Below are 21,144 nucleotides of genomic sequence, written 5' to 3'. Positions count from 1 at the left end.
TGTTCTGGTTTGAAGCAGTATCCTTCTGCTATTTTTTTTCCTATTCTAATAAAAGCTTTAGGACTTTTAACCATATTTTTTGTAGCAGCAACTTTTTTTTCCAACGATGGTGCTGTTGAATGCTTGACTGAAGCAAGGATAGCAGAAACATGCTGTTTTACAAGACATTCATCCTGTCCCAGGGCAAAAATCCGACAAGGCCGAATGTCAGCTAGATTATCCTGATGGAAGAGCTGGAATTGTACCAACTAAAACAGTGCAATAGCTTGATTATTGCTTTTCTATTTCAAGTGTTTGTGTTTGTTGAAATTTCTCCTATTAATGAAAATTTGGTTGGAAGTCAAGAATTCTTTGTTGCTGCTCAAATACAAGCAAGAAGATAGAGAAGGGGGGTCATGCAAAGCAGTTGGCTGAAACTGTAACTGAGTGTCAAGTTCACTAATTCACTTTGGAAATCAACAATTGATTTTATTTTATTTTTTAATTGAGAGACTAGGAAATTATTGGTGGCTTTCAGAGATGTGCTTGTTTATAGGACCCTTCAGATGTCTGTTTGCGATGGTGTGACTGTTTCAGGCCTCACAGTATATAAAATGTGTACATTTTAAAGGTTGCTTTTAACTTGTATGCTGAGAATTCCTCCAAAGCAGTGGTAAGTCCACAGCTGAAAAACTAGAAAGCTCACGTATTAGTAAAATAAATATGCACTTTACAAAGTACCGCATATGTACAAAAACATCTATGAAAACAGTAAGTAAATCCACTGGGTATGTTAATCCCATGTTCTTACTTTTCTGGTCTTGAGTTGTATTTTTTTAAAATATTTTCAGTGTAGTAGTAGCAGGTCTAAATCTGACTGAGATATTTGTATGTTGTGTTTTTAGGAACTGTTTTCCACTTCCTTGGTTCCCTATGACCCAAAGCGAAGAATAATGTACCAGGTTTTTTAAAGCATGATCAGTGGAGGACATTTTAATCCTTGATAGTTGTGTAGCCATAAATCAAACGCATCACATTCACAATGTTGAGAGGAAATTGGTCTAAATACTTTTGGAATCTCAAATCAGTGCTGGTTCCTGGCTTCAGTATATGGTGACTGGCTGAAATCTAACAGTTTGAGATATACTGAAGGTCAGGTGAGATGATTTGCTGCTCTTACATCGTACAAAGGCACAAGTCTTTGTAAATCTGTGGTTGCTTTTTAGTCCCAGAAGTTTGTAATGCTACTCTTCTGGCAAAAGGTTTTCCCCTCTGTTCAGGCTTAAACATAGATTGCAAGTTTGAATAACAGTTTGTGTTGTGCCAGAGTGTCTAAGGAGACATTTTTCAACAGTGTAATTTGGGAGCTAATGTATCTTTAAAGCGTTACTGAGTGCGACATTATACATGACTGAACGCATCAAAACAATTTCAAGTATGCAAAGATCTGCCCAGTTGCAATAGTGATAGTCATATTTATCTTTAAAGAATGATGAATCTGTTTTTCTGTGGCTTGAAAATGCATGAGTTCTTCTGAAGCTGGGAAACACACTTCCTGACTCAATGCAAACTTCTTTCCGTGCTATTTTTCTTCAGGGAGAGACAAAATAGTTTAGATGGATTTCTTTTTAAGGGATGAAAATAAAGGGATATTTCAGACAGAAGCAGAGCAGGTGGTACTTGCTAATGGACTGACAAGATAACCTTACACTGATAGTCAGGGCTTCATATCTGTGCCGTTTGCCGTACAAAGAGAGGTTTGTCTGCAAGCCTGATAACAATACAGCGTGTTGATTGACTTTTCACATGGGAGAGGGTGCCCCTTTTGTGAGTGGCTTGGCTTTTACTAATGCCCTACTGCAGGTAAGCTGATAAGAGTGATTACAGTGATGCAATAAATGAGTCTGCAGCGAGCAGCCCTTCCTGGTGTGGCAGGAGAGGGCTCCTGCCCCAGGGCATGTCCCAGTTGTGCCAGCTGCTGCGTGTGCCTCAGCTGTAAAACATCTCACAAATGTCCTGTGTGTGTTGGACTGGGCTGTCCCACATCCCTGTCCTGTCCCATCTCTGCTGTGGCTCCTGGTCTCAGAAAATGATGGATGCGTCCTGCATGAAGAAGGGCTGCCTTCATTACTGGTAGTGTTTCCACTCCTCTGCAGTCCAGGACAGGCTGGCACAGCCTATGTCCTTTCCTTGTGGACTTCTACATAAGCACACCTCACTGCATTGTCTTCAGCCCGGATGTGGAATAAAGGCAGGTGCCCTTGTTAGCTCATCCTTGTGATCACATTGCAATTTGTTGCTTCTGGTTATACCTCAATGGCCAGGTTTCTTTGACTACCGGAGTACTGCCAAAGGAGAGTAGCCATGGGACAACACTACAGCTGGTTTGTGGCTGCAGTCCTGCAAAATGGTGGCATGTGGAAACCACAGCCACTGGCTGAAAGCACGACTGGGTTGGCAACACTGGGATCCTTTGGAGCATGCCACTGTAATGCTGGGGACTGGACTTCAGGCAACAAGTATTGAATGTGAAGGACATCGTGCAGCGGGGACACTCGGAGGTTGTATGGAGTTGAGAACACAAGAAGGGAAACTCATGGAACTAAGATCCATCAAGGACTCCTAAACAAAGCTTGGCTTAGGATGGTATTGACATGCATCTGCCCAGAACACATCTTGGGGAAACTATGTGGAAAAAATGCAAACACCATTAACATTGGTCCAGGTGACCCTGCCTCATTGAAAGGGTCTATGAGAGGGTCCTGGGCTCTCAGCTGGGGCTGTTGCATTGCTGCCAATCATCTTGGCCTGAGAGAGATGCCCGAGAGAGTAGATGTTGTTTCAGGTGGACCGTGGAAGTCAGCTCTTACTAGAAAACTTGTGTACAACTTTCACAGTACCTTTGAGCCCTAAAGGGAAGAAGATGGGAAATGCTGAAACTCTCCAGACTGCCTTAAAAATCCTGGCATCTTGGTTCCCTTCGTTCCTTCACTGAATTTGAACAAATACGTGTTTTTACATGGGATATCACGCCAATGACTTAGCAGTGCAAGCTGCAGCATTGCATTATGGCAGCAAGTGAAGGCTCTGTGGAGCTGATGTTTACTTAGATGTGGTTGAGTGAGAGCCTACACAGTAGTGATTTCCTTACCCGAGATCCATCAGGTTAGGATGGATGCAGATGGAACATTGCACTCTTGAAAACAGTTTTTTACTTTTTTCTGTGAATACAAGTGCATGTACATGGACCTGATCCTAGCACCTGGCACTGGTGGTTGATACTCTCCAGCAGCTGGAAACACAAACCTGGCCTGGAAGGAGCCTGTCTTTCTAGCCCTTGCTGAAAAGATAAAGGAATGAGGGAGAGGGATGCTCCTCCAGAGAAATCTCCCAGGACTCAGTGTTTTCATGTTTCATGAAACTCATGTTTCTTTCTCTCTTCTCCCCAACCCTTGTCTTGCTGTAATTGCAAGTAAAAATAGCTTGCATTTGGGTCTGGACTGCAAATCACTCATCAGTTCGTGTATTACCAGGACACGATCAGTTACTGAGTCAACACTGCTCTGTTCACTTTCAGTGCGCTTCAGAAACGGGGGAATTCATCATTCATCAGGAAGAAGCTCTCTTCAACTGTTCTGCATTAGCTGTGACCTGTGTGTGCACATCTGCCATCCTCACTGGGGCCAACACCAGTAGTAACATGAACTGAACCAGGTGTGTCCGAGCGCTGGCTCCACCAATTCCCTGATGGACCTCCACCAGCTTCCCGACCCTTCGCACAGGGAGATAAATGAGCTGTGAACTGGAGGAGAGATGTCCTTCCCACGCGGTGGATGCTGGTGGGCTGCGCTCTGCCTTCACCATGCATCCCTGGCCCTTGTGGTTTCCTGGCCTTTCATGGCTCTAAGGAGAACCCAGATGGCTTTATTCTGTATCAACAAATTTCACGCAGCTGAGTGCTTCTGAACTGCAAAAGCCAGGTTTTTCAGTCTTGCCAGCTCTTATGGGTCTATGGTATACCTCACTTTGGGCTAAAAAAGGGCTGATCCCAGAACTTAACCTCCCCCCGTGGTGCTTCTAGGGCAGGTTGGAAGCTTTCTGATGGGGAGACTTTGATTGGAGAACGCCTCTCTGCTGGAACTGAGATGCGGTGAAGTATGCTGAGGTTTTGGACAGGTTTTCTGTTTTGGAAATAAATTCAAACATCTTTCTCTGCTCCTGCAGTGGGGAAATGCAGAAACAGCCTGTTTGCCCATCCTGGAATGTGTAATATTGTCAGCTTTCACTCCAGAGAGGCTTTTTGTCCTTGTTTGAGATTGTTTTAATTACACCACAGGAAAAATGAAATCTAAATGAATTGATTGGACTTTGTTGGAGTAGTATGTTTTGGCCTCCCCAAGTCAACTTGCCTTTTTTTTTTTTTTTTTTTTCTCCTTCAAGCAACAGAAAATTTGGACACATTTTGCCTTTGTTCTGCTTTGGAGCAGTAGCGCATTCCACGTTTTCTGTGGGAATGGAAATCTGGCATTTTGACTAGCTTCTGTTGTTTCAGAAAATGTCTTCAGTGGTATTTAGAGCTCTTGACAATATCTTGCTGTCCCTGCCGCTTCCCGCATGGGTCACCCTGCACAGGGCAGCTGCAGCAGGAGGCTGGGTCTACGTCCAGCACGGGTCATAAATGTCCCAGCCTGAGGATGTCACTTGCTAGTGCCTTATTTTTTGAGACCTTACTTCATCCAAAGGCCTTGTCTGGTTGTCCTTTGCTGGATGCTGAAAGTCCCTGCGTGTCCAGGGTCACTGCATCCTATCTATGGCTGGCTGCTCTCTTGCTTGGTGATATGCCATTATTTGCTTCTAACCAGGCGTGCTGGGATGGATGCACTGCAGTGGCAGGTACTGCTGGTTGCTGTGGGACCTTGCTCACTCCAGGCTGCGGCTGCTTCGGCAGCTGGACAGGCTGCCAGGGAGTATGTCACCATCTAAGGTCCAACACAGGACTCCCAGCAGGATTTCTAAAATGTAAATTGCAACTGCAATGTGATACATATCCTTTATTTTTTCCCTTCCTGTTTTAATTCAAATGCACTCAGTATCTCGAGTCTCTGTAAATTCATTGGACTTGAAGCTATTTTGGAGTTGCTTGTGTCCCATGGATACTGGAGACACTTCCTGCTTGGGGAGTCAGACATCTGCTGAAGCATGTTTTTGGACTTTTGTGTTACGCAGACTGCAGTTGGCAGGTGGGAGCTGGTGGTTATTATCAGAGTCTGAGTAATATCCTTTGCCTCGCTGATAACTCTCCACCGGCTGCTCTGCAGCTTTGGTACATTTGCTTGTCCTGTTCTGGTTTCTGTGTAGATTGTTCCGGTAAAAAGTAAATAAAAGTTGTATGCTCCCCAAAATCATAGCAGAACACAGCCTGCGATATTTCTTCCTCTTCCCTTGTCCGCATAAATCATCTGCTAAGGCAAGCTCAGGGAATGTGAAAGAATGCATTTATACCAGAAGTGCTTTTCTTTCCCTCCCTTCGAAGGGCAAACTTTCTTGCTTGTGATTTTGGTGTCTGCTGTCAGGGAGCACCTGATGTGCCGTCGCATTTGATTTCTGTTCCTCGCGCTTGTAGCTTTATTTCTGCTGTTGCAAAGATGAAAAGAGGCTCAAGGTGTGTCCAGTACCACGCAACAAACACGCGGCTGCATGCAGGGCTGGCTCTCCCATCCATGTGGCTGATGTGCATTCTGTCTGTGGGTGCTGTCACCAATACATTGATTTTTCCAGATGTGGGGCAGTGGCGATCATCAGGTTGGGTAGGTCGCTGCTGGATCCTGGTGTGTTTGCTGGAGGTGTCTGTCTGGAGGGGAGGGCTGTGTCAAGAGCTGCTGCAGCCGAGGTTGGTGTTTTTGGTGCGCATAGCAAAGGCTCTGTGTGCACTGCGTTACCGCTGCGGATCTTGTGGGGAATCCTTTCTCAGCCATCTCCTTGTCTTTTTGATGCCCCCTTCCCACTCCCTGTTTACTTTATTTACCCCTGAAGCATTGAGGGAGCCAATTTGCTCTTGAGCTACTCCAGAGAAAGAAGCTGTGTGGTTTCTCCTGCCTGAGGTCTACTGACTGTTGGGTTTTTGGGGAGCAAACGCCAGCTTGTGGGCATTGGGGTCTTGGAGGTTCAGCTGATGCCTTTCCCTCTACTCTGCTTCTCTAAATGCTTTGAATGGCTGAACACCACAGAGGTAGCACGGGACTGCAGACTGAGGAAGGTCTGATAGTCTCCCCCCCCCCACACACACACAAATAATGCCACTGAAATCAGTCCTTTGGCATGCGTACAGCTGGGCACCAGCTGAAATACCTTGATGAACTGAGACAGGTACTTCAGGCTATTAGCAGATGCTAAATAGGTCTTTCCTATTTAGTGGCCTTAATTTATTAAATCAGTCAGCAATACTCTGTGAGAAGTAGTGCTGGAAAAGGGAGCAGAGTGAGCTCTAAGTTTCCAATTTCTGCTGGATCAGGCCCCTGGAGATCTGTGTGATCTGGTGGACTGGAGGCAGTGCTATTGCAGTGACTCATAAACAGATGTGCCCAATTTACATTGCAGCTTAATACCTTTGTTTAAAAAAATGTTTTTTCAAGACAAATGTGTTAAAGCAGATGTTTCCAGTAAAACAAATGCTTGCGTGATTTACAAACAACTTCCCACCGCCAGAACTCATTAGAAAATGTGGAAGAAAGAAAAATGATTCTGTGTACCGACAAAAAAGATAAAATAAAATCAAAAAAATAAGCAAACTGTGAGGAGGTATTTCTACATATTGAATGAAAAGAACTGCTGTTCTTGGGTGGGGAAGCAGGAAGTTTGAGAGTGATTTCGGTTGCTAATGGCAGTAAGACTAACCCTGATCAGCTGCATATATTAAAGAGCAGAAACTTGTCTGTAAAAATACTTATCCATGTCCTGTTATGTGGGATACAAGGTAACTGGGACCACTGTGTGGGATTGCCCAGAGGCTACCAAATCCCTCAAATCCCATTGAAACCTCCTACAAGCCCCCACACACTGACCAACCTGATTTCCAACATGCCAGCAGAACCCGAGTTTGGGTTTTTAACGCTCCAGGGCTCCCTGGGCACAGGGGATGATATAGAGCTGTGGGACATCCCTGGGCTGGCATTTGGCAGTGAAATATTTTGGGTACTGGGTGGGAGCAGGGCTGTGGTGCCGGTGGGTTGCTCTCTCCAGGAACTCCAGTGTTTGGTCTGCTGCATCTTGCAGCATGTGTTGGGGAGTTTTTTTATTTCAGTCACTTGCTATTAAGCCACACCATAGCTTTGTGGTAGCCAGGGAGTCCTCTGCAGCCTGTGCAATCCCCCACCATTTACATCCTTCAGTTTCTAAGTCCCGTGCCTCCCACTCATCTCCCCACACCAACAGGAGATGTCTTGCTGGGGAACTGAGTGGCTGTGGGACTGCACTGACCATAAAGCAAAGCAAACAGATGCAGCTCCTACAGCAAACCTTGCTCCACAGGTGGACACCTGCATCAGCCTGGGTCTGTCCCTGCGATCCTTCTCTGTGCATCCCATGGCAGGGTCTGGAGGATATTTCCTCTGTCCGCAACTGCGGCTCAGGTCTCTTGGAGCAAACTCACAGCATTTCCTCAGGGGGCTGTGCAGGGCCATGCCTGTTCACCTGCTCCTCCATGCTTTTGGAGGCAAAGGCAGGCATGTGCTGAGAAACTGTCATCTCCGGTCTCTTTGGATGTGCTTTCCGCCCGGCTCCATTGTGGGGCTGCCGTCACACGGTGCCTGCAAGTCCGGCACTCATGTTACATACAATTTGACACCCCATGTGGTCTTAATGGGTTTCCCAGGCTACAGCTGCAGCACAGCTAGCACTTTTTTGTTAGCTGAAGGGGCTGGCAATCCCCCTTTGCTGTCCAGCTTTCTGTTGCACCAGTATCATTTTTTATACATTTGTGGTTGTGTTTTTTTTTTTTTTATTATTATTTGTTACAAAAGACTACAGCGAAAGAAAAAGTGTGGTTTTGGTCTGCAGGCTGCTCATCTAAATCCATTGTTTCTTGGCACCTGTGCCCAAGGCAAGTGGTTTGTCTAAGGGCTCTGCTCACAGTGCTGCTTCTTTGGGCTGGAGGGGTTGGGAGGATGGGCAGAAAAACGCAGCTGGGGCATCTTCTGCAGCCTGTCCCACCCAGGGAGGGGTGACACAGCTGCCTGGTAGCCAGTGGCATGTAACAGGCAGGAGCAAGGATGGTTTGGGGACCTTCTGTTGCTTCTTGGCTGATTTCTCACCAGGGCTGTGGAGTTCATCCTTAAGAAAAATGACCACTGAGGTCAAAGACTGGCTGGGGTCCTGAAGGAATAAGGGCTGGGTGGGTGCACTGAGAGATGACTGCAGGACGTTGCTCCCTGGTGTGTCTGTTTCCCATGCCTCGTCAGAAAGAGCATTTTCAGAGTAAAACCTCGAACGGCTGCCTTTGAAGGGGGACTTGCTGGGACCCAGCTGGAGGAATTAAAAGCATGCTAGAAAGAGGGAGATGCTGCTGCAAAGCAACTTGGGGCACTCGGGTGCTTTTCCCAGCTTCCCCATTGATGCTCATGAACCCTCCTTGCAACATCACCTCGGTTTTAGCCATTAGTAAGTGGAAGCTTGTGCTTGGCTCCTTAGGACCACAAGGCTTCAGTGCTTAATTAATCTCTACAAAGCAGGAAGCATAATTAATGCCTGTGGTGTGCTGCAAGACCTTTGGGTGAATGGCAGCACGCAATCTCCACACTCTGCTTTTGACAGAAAAAAACCCTGTGGTCAAGTTTGTGAAAGCCATTACTGTCCAGTGCCACGCATTGTGCAGAGGCTGTCCTGGGAAGGCCACTCGTCACAGCTCAGTGTTTTGGGATTTTGGGTCTCTGCCGGTGCAGATGTAGCTTGATGCATCTCATCTCCCCACCGTGCTGCTGCACTCCTGACCAGTGCCAATCATCACAGGGACATGGAGCCGAGTGGAGAGAAATCCCACTGTGCTCCTTAAAAAGGAGTGATCAGGGGATAACTCTGTCTGCTTTCCTATTGTTTCTATACCAGCTTTTGTAATTTCTTCCTGAATTACCTTTGGCTTTTAGTCACTTCTTCAAAATAAAGGGTCAAAATTACCCCTAATAGTTCAGTGCTACTTTTTGTTAAACTGTCTTGCAAAGACTAAGCAAATTGGGAGAAAAAAATAGTAAGTTTTGGTAGCTTAAGTACAGTCAGGCAGATTTCCTTCCTGATATCTCTAAAGCTTGCCTTTTTTTTTTTTTTTTTTTTTTTTTTGTCATTGTCAGCTTTGTTTTTGTGGGTGTTAAACGTAAAGGAGAGGAGAACAGATTGCAGGTACAGTGAGTTCCAACACAATTGACTGCCATTATTTAAAAACGATCCTTTTAACCAAGTCTATAAAATCACCTCCTCATTTACAAATTGTCAGGTGTAAAACTCCGTGTTGTACAGGATTGCTCTGTCACACACTATCCTGATGCTGTCACGCACGCTCAAGTTTTGGGTGAGCCACAGACATTTTACAACACTTGCCACTGAACACTAGCGGACACAAATCGGCTCTTTAAAAGTATAAACGTTTTATTTCATATGAGTTGGGCAAGATATTTTGAAGGGAATGAAATGTAAATAGAATGAAATTCTTAAGCAAGATTATTGATATGACAGGACTAAGGAGCTTGGGATTCTGTGAAAAGTGGCTCTTTTCATCCCTCTAATAAGTCCATTACTTGCACTCGGGAATATTTTAAGGTCCTTTTCATGCTGAATCTAGAGTTGAGCATGCTTTGCATTTCAAGCTTTGTCTATGAATCAGTAGAAGCCAAAGTTATTTCTGCTTTAAAATAACAGGAGCAGGGAACAGCTAATCTCTTTTCATTCCGAGTCCTTACATTATTTTACTGGACAGAGTTTGTGTTGGCTACAAAACAGGGCATTCACAAAATCTATGAGAAGGAATTTAGTCTAAGAATGAAGCCTAGATTGCAGTATGCATAAAGGCTCCTTCTCCTAAGGCCATTAAGAAATTCCAAATCTGAGCTATTTTGAACAGTGACATTAAATTAGCCTTGCTAATTCCAGTAATTCAAGCTGATAGCTGAGTTTACAAATCTACTAGATGAGGCCTTCCCATAATTACAATCTCAATGTGCTTTTCAGCTAAGGTGAGTTGGCACAAAAAAGATAAATAAATAAAAGGGGGGAAAATGCTCTTTCTGTTCTGTCTTTTGAGATGAATATCTCTAAAGAACAGTTAAATGGCTGTATTGCACCAATAAGACATTCCCTGTCCCGGACTGGAAAGTTCATTTTTCCTCTAATGTGCAAGTATTAGAGCAGAAAAGAGACTGGATTTTTCACTGCTTTGTTTTTTTTTTCTGTTGTGTTTTCAAAGAAGCATTGATACTGCTGCTGCATGCAGTTCAGTTTTTAATTGTTTATTTACAGATAGTTATTTCTACTGCAGAAAAGAAAGACTATGACTATTTTAGCCTCTTTTGTGGTAGACAAAAGAAAAAAAAACCTTTGGTGGATAAGTCCAGGTTGGAGCAGGTGGAGTAATAATACAAGCAGCTACCCCTCTTATTCCGCTGGAGAAGTTGATTTCCAGATCCTTACACAGCTGGACATTCTCAGAGTTGATGGAAAGGTTTTGAGGATATGTTTTCAAAGCCATAAGGCACAAAAACATGAAACAAATAAAAATTGAGTGCATTATTTAAAAGGGTGTTAATTTTATTAGAACTAAGCTGAGCTAATATAAAGGCGAATGTAAGTATTCACATCAGCACTTAACTCTGGCTGCAGTGTTCATAAAATGTCCTTTTGATCAAGCTGTAAGTGTTTTGATCCTTCTTCTATGAGCATCATTCAAAGTGACCTAGCTGTAGCTCAGAGCAGGCATCTGCAGCTGCAGAAGTCCTTGAGCAATAACAGGTCAGGAACTTAAATGCGTGCTCTGCTGGGAATGCTAATATTGCAATTGTTTTGTTTGTTCCAAATAAGAATGACAGTACAAAAACTCTCACAATATAAAAATTCCTAACAGAAAATTGATCCACCACCATTGACTGTGGATACTTGAGTCAATATTTTAAAATGCAGATTTTAATCTACCAGAATAATAATGGTATTGGAGCTAAATATTTTTATACCATTGACATGTGAGTGTCTGGGCTTTCATCAGCTGGTAACGTTGTCACCATTGACACAGCCAAGCAAGATACCTGTTTTTTACAAGACTGCTCTGATTCAAGAGGACACTATCCTGCTGAGCACCTGCAGGCTGGGTGTGCTGCAGGGTTACAAGTCCTTTTGTGGCTGTTGTTGGGCTCCTGCAGCTCACAAAACCACAGCAGTGCATTGCACTGTCCCCCAGAGCCTGTTGGGGGTCCACCTGGAAAGGGATGAACCAAAAAGTATGCAGGAGGCTGGCAGGCATCTCCCCCTTTCCCTGATGCAGGGACGCATGTTGCCTTGCCCATAGGCTTGGGTAAATGCAGCAGCTAATGCCCCAAATCAATGTCTAGGGCAAAATCGCCTCGTTTGCCGTCTGCATAGAAGGGCCTGATAGGGAGCTGCTAGGAAAGAGTGCTCATTGCAGGCACATCGTGTGTGGGGAGGAGTGCCGTGGGTCACCAGCTTCTTTTCCCTTTTTTGGAAGGGTGGGAGAGGAGGGAGGCTGAAATGCACTTCTAGAGTTCCAGGAAACATCTCTGTAATCCATTTTATAGAGGATTTTGTGTTTTTCAAAGGCTTTACAAACTGGATTACATAGCTTTTTTATTTTGATTTTCCACTGTGATTGTGACATTCCTGAGATTGAGCCATGAGTGTTCAAGATAGGGTGGAGGGGGAGGCATTCATGGACTTGGGCCATGGAGCCCTCTTGCATTGCCACCTTGTCTCACTGCTTGGCTGATACCTGCCTGCTTGCAGTGCCAATGGACGAGTCCCTGTGCAATCGGATGCTCCTGTGTGACTGTCCCCGGTATCCTCCTGTGGGACTTACCCAGGAAGGTGCAGGGCAGGAGTCCAAGGTTGATCTCCTCCCTCCCTTGCTGTTTCTTCCTGGGGGAGGGCCAGCCAAGGTGGTGTACTCAAGCTTCACCATGGTTCCAGCCACGTGCACCAGCTTGGAAGTTCAAAACACAGGTCTTGGAGAATGATGGGTAACTAGGAAAGAGCAAGTGTGTTGAGCTGGATCCTTCACAGCACCACAATCTTGGTGTCCCGGTGCTCAGCAGGGATGATGCTGGGTTTCCCATGGGAGCTGCTGCCACCGTCCAGCTTTCAGCACCGTCATTCCAGCGGTGTGTTGGGACAGGCTTTGTGCTCGGTCCAGGAGGGAGGCAGGGAGCAGGAACCAGCCCTGGTTTTGCGTCAGATATTACGTTCACTTGGTGAGCAGCTGGGTTTAATTTGGGTCGGTCTCTCTCTGCAGCCGTGCAGAAGTGTAAAGCCAGGTCCTGGTTTCAGACTTCAGTGACTGTTCCTGGGGCTCCTTCCAGCACACAGCACAGGGAACACGACCTGGAGCCATTAAAAAGTTCCAGTCTGTGAACCCAACCATTCTACTTCTATATAAAATCGGAAAACCGGTCATGGTGATGTTTCCCAGGGCCTCCTGCATTACTCCATTTTTATGGGTTGAAGTTACTTAGTGCTGTTTTAATGCAGAGCCAGGGTTCTATTTATTTATTTATTTTAGCAGCTTAACGCAATTAAAAAAGCTGGGCAGCGCTGGAGCCTCTCGGCTCCCTTCCCTTGGCAGTGCTCTCACCTCAGCCTGTGCTCTGCAAATGCTCCTGGGCCAGCCAGGCTCCAGGCAAGGGCAGGACAAGCAAAATATCTTTCCCTCTGTGCCGGCAAGGCTGGGCAGTTGAGCACAGGACCTCAGGGAGCTACTTTAGGAGCAGGGCAGGCTGGGCAAATATGTGCAGCAGTGCTCAGCCCAGATTCTTGGGCTGTGAGCTGACATCTCACTCCAAGTGTTTTCTTTGGCATCATGAATGGTGACCTGGTGGTGTCTGATTTTTGAGTGAGCATACACGTTGCACAAAGTTGTGCTCCTTTCTGTTTGAAGAGGCACGTTTCTGGTTGCCTCTTTGGAGTATCGATGCCAAGAACCCCAATCTCTGTGGCCTGGGCATGGTTCAAGCCTGGTTTCCACATGCAGTGAGTCACAAAGGAAAACGTCAGATGTTCCTGGGTACCGTAACACCACCATGAGTTTTCTGATCAAGTGTTGAGAAACATCCTACTGCCCTGAGGGCTGCTGTTACTGGCTGGCATCTGGGAGCCAGGGACCGTTGGCATTCCCCTTATGTTTGCATTTTGGTGGGTCTTTCTAGTGCATGCGTGTCACTAAATGTCCACAGCTTGGAGAATTGAATGTGAGGAAGAGTTGCCTGTCCCAGTCACTCTGTAGCAAAGAGCTTTTACTACACGTGACAATAGCAGTTGAAGGATCAATCTCTGGTGCACTTTTCACTTGACTGTAATGCTTATGGAAAAGATGTAAATTGTCTATTTCAGGACCAAGTCAGTCTTGTGGAAGAAGAAAGGACTCTATCCTGCCCCCTGGTTAGACCATTGATTTCTATGGCAGCAGAATCTTAGAGAGCAAAGATGAAGAAATGTTTGGTGTGATGAGTTGGTTTTGGTCATTAGAGGAAACCTGGAGCATTTCATTTTGCTCTGCTGACACTGATAATGTTACCTCCCAAAATCAAGACTGTTCTAGATGTCAAAGGTGACAGAAGACTGATCAGTTCTGACTGATCAGAAGGGATCAGTTTGTGGGTTTAGAACTTGAAGGTCTCCAGAGATAAGTGCAGGGAGAGGGGTGACTCCATGTCTAGATGGTCTAAAGTGTACAGGGGATCTGGAGAGATGTTGTTTGACCCTGTCCTACATTCTTGCCTTACTTCATATCTGTTCATGGTCTTTTGTTTCCATCTTTTCTGCTCTTTCTTTCTTATTCTGCCTTTGAAGACGTTGGCTATCCATATTTATCTCTCAGTTTTTCAATTCTTCTCTCCTAGTTCCTTGAGGTACCAGCTCTTTTCCTGGACAGTACATCTGGATATCAGACAGGGGAATGCTGCTTTGTCATCAAAGTACAAGGACTCTGATGCTTTCTATTAATAATGCTAATGAGATTTGTTAATTTTTAATAGATTACATGAACGTGTTTTGCTAAACATGTTTTTGTGGCTCCACTCTGTGAGTACAGTTCAGAAACTCTTTCACTTGTTGCCAAAGGAAAAATGATTAATGCAATTGCAGACGCCAGATTCTCTTCAGGGTAAATCTAGAGTGAACCAAGGAGTAAAGACATTTAATGAGTATGTTTTCAAGGTAAACATAGGTCCAGGTCACAAATGATGGTCCTTCCTCCTCTCCAGCCTCTACTGAGGTGGTGCGGAGGGATAGTTGCTTGAATGGAGGTCATGGTGCAGCCTTTCTGCCCCATTTTTTGTGGTGTGCTGGGCTTTTTTGCCCCACTGAAAGCACAAGGAAATCCTTGGACAAGATTTCTGTGGTGGTTCTGTGGGTTGGACAGCCAGGGTTCGTGTACCAGCCGTCCATAGAGCTTGTGGCCAATTGCCCTGCATACCCTGGGCACATTTGGGATGCACCGTGACCTGGAGCTCCTCGACTTTCTGTGCTGGACAACCTGGACCCTTCCCAACTTGGCTCCAAAGCCTCCCATCTCTGTGTGCTGGTGTCCCCCAGACAGCCTGGTTCCTACCTCCCTGTTGCTGTGATCGTGGGGGATTTTCTCCCCAACCAGCACTGCTTTGCCATGGTGCCTGTGGTCTCCGGGTTGCCCGTGAAGGCACGTGCTGCAGGCTGCGGGCCATGCACAGCACACCAGCAGCCAGGAGGTGTTGAGCAAGCAAGTGGAGAAAAGTCTTGGTTTGCAAATCAGCAATCTCAAACCTGATTCCCTTGGGTTTCTGCCTGGGAAGTTGGTTTTACCGCGCGCTGCTGAGCTGCGCCAGGCTCCCTTGGCCACATTGCCGGTGGCAGTGGGATGATGCTGAGCTGGATGTTTTCTTTTTGTTTTGTTTTGTGTTTTTTTTTTCCTGTCCAAATCCATTTTGCCAAGAGCCGCACCTCCTAAATTGCTGCGGAGGAGGTAGAAAAGCAGAGGCACAAGACCATGCACATGCTGCGCATCCATCTCGGTGATCTCACAACCATGCCAACACAAGCGCCACGGCCAGCCCCGGCTCAGCACTTTAATTACGCGCCGTCGCGGCCACACCTACGGCTGGGCTGTTGCAGCTCCTTGCGCAAGAAGATGACTGGCAAACCTGTTGGTGCTCCAGGATTTTAGTGGTAATAACCCACAGGGCAAAACCTCCCTGGTGAGATGAAACCTTGCTTGGCTAGACATTTAGAAGAGTTCAAGGTGTTTTGGAGAAGCAGAGGGTTGAAGATCCCAGTTCTCTCCACGTAGTTGTGGCTGTGTGTGCAGTGTAACTCTGTGGATGTGTTCAGATGTTGCCTTTGTGGAGGTAGACGTATGTTTGTAGTATGAGAGTTTGTATGAGAAAGCTTAGGTAACTAGAGGCTGAGGTGAGCTTTTAGTGTCCAAACAGGACTGGTTTGCGAGGGAATTGGGCTGTTCTTCTGGATTTCAGGTGCAAACACCTGCGATAATGAATCAGTTGGTGCTATAGAGATGGAAAGAGATGGCAGCCAGGGTCAGGCAGTCTGATCTGTAGTACTCTCCAATGATTCACCTTGTAATGAGGTAAATAACTTGGGATTATTGAGCCCAGTAACACCTTTCCCTTTCAGAAATAGTCTTGCTTTGGAGATAACCAGAGTCTCTTGCATCCACAGGCAGTTAGTTTGTTCCCCAGACTGATAAGGCATGCTGCTTAAAAAAAAATAAATAAATCAGTGCACTACGAAAACTGTAATACTCATCCACAGTGGTAGCACATGTTCCTAGACCAGTCCTGAAGGATTCACAGACAGATGTTCACAACTGACCATGAGAACTGTAGGAGCCTGAAGAGCTGCCCTGCATGCCTGTGGCCTTCCTACTGGATGTGTTCTGCGCTTACTTGAAACACGTGGTCACGATCCATTCCCTGGTCCCTTCACACCACAATTTCCATCATCTGCAAACAAGGACCATCACCACATCCCTGTAAGTACTTTGGCCTGTTTGGCAGCCCCATTTGGTGAACACACTGCGTTAGGCATGATGCTTTTGCCCATGGGGGCATCCCCTTTGCAATCCCTGCCACTGTGCAGGTACCAGCAGAGCTATCAGTGGCTCCATGAAGCGGTTTTCATGCACAGCCATCGATTATGAATATGTTACTATATTAGGTCCATTTCTGGATCCATCTGCCTTGGCAGGCAGGCAGCCCAGATGCCTGGCTGAGAGATGACATTCCCTGCCTCTGGGCTCTCCTTTCCATGCTTGGCCAGCAGAGCTGCCAATGCAGCCTGCGAGCCTGCTGGAGCTGGGCACTACCCACTTTGATGTCATTTGCCAGACTGGTATTTGCTATCAGTTATTTTCTTAAGGCTCTCTTGTCCTTTTAGGGGTAGAAAGGGATGTTTTAGTAGGCATTGGTGTGTTTTGTACAGGAATGTGCGTGCCTGCTGTAATGCTCCTGGCATGCCAGTACTTATCCTCCTGGCTTTTTTCTGTGCCAACTGCAGTGGAACTTATTATGCCAACTCCAAAACAATCCCCTCCTGGTTTAGCTGACTTTTGTAGCTGTGTCCAAAGCTAGTGCAGTTCAGGAAGAAGAGCTTTTAATGATTTGTGCCCAATAAGATTGTGCAGAGGAGGTACACCTAGTTCTAGTCATAATCCATGGAAGAATGTCGCTGCTTCATATTGTGGATGTGGACTTCAGCGGGGGTTGGCAGTGGTTTTGGTCATCCACGCTGTGAGCTGAGGCAGGAAAGACCATTGAAGCTTTTGCTGTCCTGTGAGCATTCTGCACAGCAGCTTTGTGCTAGAGGGGCTTTGGTTACAAAAGATGCTTCCGGGGGGAGCGGTCTGTGTTCAGCTGGAGACCTTTCACAAGCTGCATAGGGACTGCAGGAAATGGCACAGCATGCTCGGCTTGCAGGCAAAAAAAAAAAAAAAAAAAAAAAAAAAAAAAAAAGTAGAGCTAATGATTGACTATTATTTTAAGGGGATTATCTAATCCGCAACCCAGAGGACAAGAGGGGCCAAAATGAGTGAAGATTGAATATGTAATTAGTGCAGATTGTTGGTAATACCCTCTGGATTCCAACTGATTATAAACAGAAACAGATTTTTTGAGTCATTTACTCCTCCCTCCCCCCCCCTCCCCCCCCCCCCCAAAAAAAAAAAAAAGCATTTTCAGGCCAAAAGGCCACTTTATAGCAAACTTAGAAAGTACAGAATTTGCAGATTAGGGTATCACAGCTGGGGCAGTTCAGCAGAATGTGTCTGGGAAGTGGGGCTGTCGAAGCAGGGAGGCAGAGGACCAGTCTATCTCTGGTTATTTTGCAGTGTTAAAGGCAGAATTTGGGATGGAAAAAAAACAAATGGCATGTGTGGTAGTTTAGCTTCTTTTACCCATCCATCCATCCTGCGGTTCCATATCTGTTGTTCCCAGCAGCCATGGGACCCATGGTACATCACCATGCAGTGATGCAGCGAGTCCTTGGGGACTGGCCAGGCAGCCTGACAAAGGCTGGGACTCGTAATGAAACCCACTCAGGAAGTACCTGATTAGGAATATTTCCTATTCTGCGTTTTGAAAAGTGATTGTTATTGTCATTTGTTTTGAATGTTGTTGTTGCTTGGACTTGGTTGTCAGCTGGCCTCTGGTCAGTTACAGCATAATACTTCTTTTCTTTTTTCTTCCTTCTATGTAACAAAGGTCATTAGAAATTAAATGAAATGGATTTGCTTCAGTTAAAGACCCATTATTAATACAAAATAAAAGATGTATGGCTAAATCCATCAGCCTAAAAATACAATTGAATATAAATAAGCCCAGAAAAGGAAGTAGGGCAAGGAATATTTAAAACAACAAACACCACACCCGAGCAAAAACTTTTGAAGCAGTTAATGAAAGCTAGGAAAATCCCTAATCTCTGATGACAAGAGGATATCTATTCCTTTCTTTTTAATTTGCTCAAAGAATGAATGAGAGAATTGACATTCTCACTGGGGTGAGGGTTCATGATTTCAATAATTGCCTTTACTCAAGTTTCAGGTGAAATCTCAGAATTTGAAAATTTCCTCTGTAAAAAAAAAAAAAAAAAAAAAAAAAAAGTGTGAAATTGTAATTTTGATACACTTGGACCAGACACTTCCAACCTGATTCAACCACTGCATTGTGAACCAAACACTTTAATCTTGTAAGTTACAACATTGCAGAATGAGACTTTAAATGGGAAGGTCACTATCCTGTGTGCTGCTAAGGAGCCTGCTGAAACACTCTTCTGTTTCAAATGATTTTTCTGAACCGAGGGCAAAGGTAGTTACTTAGTTCCCCAGGATTTTTTTGGTTTTGCCATAATGCCTGAAAACCCTGCTGATGGGCTGCAGATCGCTGGCCTGGAGGTAGGCTGGCATGGGCCAGCTGGAGATGCCATCACTGTGGCCCCGTGGGGCTTCTTTCAGCTTTTAGGAGACTTTGAAAAATGTGGGAGCACCTTCCAAAACACAGCAGGGCAGACAAGTGACTTTTTCCTCTCCTGTGTTTGGAGCCTCTGGGACAAGGTGGCCTCTGGGCCTCCCTTCCAGGGTGGCACCGGTGCCTGCCCTGCCCCATGGGGGATGTGCGTTCAGCTCTGTAGGGAAGCGGCCTGAGAAGAACAGCAGGAAAGCTGTGGGGAAGAGGAACCACAGTACCTGTGGGAACCTGATGGAGAAGTTATAGATCAGTTTACCAGGCAGGTTTTGCTTGCACCTGGCCCTTTGTGTTCCTTGTCAGCCATTTCTGACCCTCCCTCATGGCCCCCGCTGCCTTGCTTGTCATGCTAATATTGTTATGCTTTTGTTTTGTAGTGTTTTGGTATTTTTATTAAGAAATACTGCCGGCGTGTTTGCCTTGGCAGTGGTCCTCATTGGATTGATGTGGCATTTTTAGCTGGAGTGTTTGTTCAGCCTCTTGGATTCTTTCTCAGGGGTGGGGTGGCATGATCCAAGCCCATGAGTATGCTGGTGATCCACAAGGGCTTGTGAAAGGCTTGAGCCACAGTCTCATCTGATGGAAACCACCAGCTTCCTCTACTTCCAAAGGCCAAGCTCTGGGGATGAGACTGGCAGGTTTAGAGGAGCCCTATCTGGGTGAGAAACCTGGATCCCAGAAGGAGATGGCAGCAAGACAAGAAAGGGAGTGAGTGTCCCAGTGCCCTCAGTCCAGGTGCTCTGCAGGTACAAGCACCCCATGGCAGCACCATCAGCAGCACCTTAGAACACCTTTTGCATTTTATTATTGGTCCTGAGAATTGCTGGTTTCTTGCCCTTCCGCATTGCCTGCTTGGACTTTGTTATTCATCTTTGTCCCGAGGATACCAGGGTGGCTTACTGCTCAGCAGGTCCTTTGCAGCCAGCGATGGCTTGTTGCAAGTTTTTCTCTTGTTGATGATATTGCAAGTTTTTCCCTTACTTATTTTCCCCAGCTCCCACACTGTAGTGTGAGCTCTGCCAGGGCTATCAAAACTTTCATACTGGATGTTTTTTTGGGTTGGAGCTCCCATGTGCTCCATCTCAAAGTCCCTATGTTGCAACACCAGCATGCTGGTGGCATGAAATCCTTTCACATTCTTTGGTCTATGGTGCTTTGATGAGGTGGACAGGGGATGGAATGGGTGTGTTGAAAGTGCTGTAAGGAACATATTTTGTACACACTTAATGAAAGACTCCAACAAACAGAGATCCTCAGGTCCTCAAACCAGAAGGTACTTGGTGAGCAAGGCCTACTGCTGGCTGTGGGTTCATGGGGAATATTTGTGCTTGCCAGGATTTCCTCACTGCTGCATCCATACTTGCAGAGCGTGGGGAGCAGATGCTTTTTACTTTGCTAAACACCCACTCCAAAGCTTGGCTGTTTGTTGGGAGTAGCTCTTCAGCAAGCCAGATCCCAACATCTCTTCTTACTTGGGCACATTATAGTTGTGATTTTTTTTTGGTCTTTCAAGCCTTAGGTTTGTTGTGGGGAACTGGGAGGTGCTCTGAGACTGGGGCTGACTGGAGGGCTCCTGCAATGGTTGGTGAGCTCTTCTGTCCCATTGTCCCATGCCAGGCCTTAGACTCCCCAGTGCTGGTGGGGCTGGATGCTCCCTGCGCCAGGGTGCTGGCACATGTGCCCGCTAACCATTGCTCTCCTTCTGCTTTCAGAGCTGGCATACGACCTGGACATCGATGACACCTCTGCCAACAAGCAGCTACTGAATCAGCAAAGCAAAGACGGTGCCGTGGTTCCCAGCAGTGACCCCGGCAGTGCAGCCCCGCGCCCTGGCCCCGCTGCTGCTGTTGCCCTGGCCCTGCTGCTGCTGGGCTGCTGGCCCTGAGCGGTGCCAGCAGTGGCACTCGGTGCCTTTCCGTCCTTGTTTGTTCAGTGAGGAAAACGTTCTGAACCTCTCCTGGAATATATGCACATTGCCAAAGACAGGGCAAATGACTTGAGTCAGTTTTATAAAATAATATGGTATCTTCACACCTTCCCTCCTCTTTCTCCCCTCCCAAAAAAAGCGTTTGTTGATGGTAAACTAGTAAATACATAACAGTGCTTTTTAAAGATAATCCTGTTTAATATAAGAAGGTTGATATTAAATTGTTCCTAGCAGTTTTTGAAGACTGAGGTCTGCCTTGCTGTTAAATTGAAGAGCATATTTCATCTTGAGTTGTTTGAATGTGCATGGGGTAAAGAATACTTACGATTTATGAAATACTCTCAGCAAATATCAGACCCCTGTTCCCAGCTGACTTAATACAGATTTTTTTTCTGTAGTTCGAGAAGTTTTTGTACTTACTCCAAATTCAAGAGTCACCCCTAGGAATTGGGCCAGGCGCATAACATGGAGGGCATGTGAAGACAGGAGAGAGAAGGTCAGATGTACAGCAGGAGGCAAGACGCTGTG

The 21,144-nt window shown here is 46.0% G+C and overlaps 1 protein-coding gene across 2 annotated transcripts in view; it reads left to right on the top strand.

Annotated features, from left to right (window-relative positions):
- The window catches only part of GPC3 (glypican 3), a 145,786-nt gene extending 124,934 nt beyond the window's left edge, over positions 1–20,852 (top strand). Inside the window, exons 8-9 of one of the 2 annotated variants that reach the window (XM_038184554.2) lie at positions 3,557–3,693; positions 20,402–20,529. In XM_038184554.2, the coding sequence (XP_038040482.2) occupies positions 3,557–3,675 (119 nt within the window). In that variant the 3' untranslated portion in view covers positions 3,676–3,693; positions 20,402–20,529. Of the gene's footprint in view, positions 1–3,556; positions 3,694–20,401 lie in introns of both variants that reach the window. The other variant, XM_005023811.6, reaches the window with a different exon arrangement.
- The last annotated feature ends 292 nt before the right edge of the window (positions 20,853–21,144 follow it).

Source organism: Anas platyrhynchos, chromosome 10 (assembly GCF_047663525.1).
Source record: "Anas platyrhynchos isolate ZD024472 breed Pekin duck chromosome 10, IASCAAS_PekinDuck_T2T, whole genome shotgun sequence".
Lineage (NCBI taxonomy): Eukaryota > Metazoa > Chordata > Aves > Anseriformes > Anatidae > Anas > Anas platyrhynchos.
The sequence above is the reverse complement of the archived record's forward strand: the minus strand, read 5'-3'. Positions and strand labels throughout refer to the sequence as shown.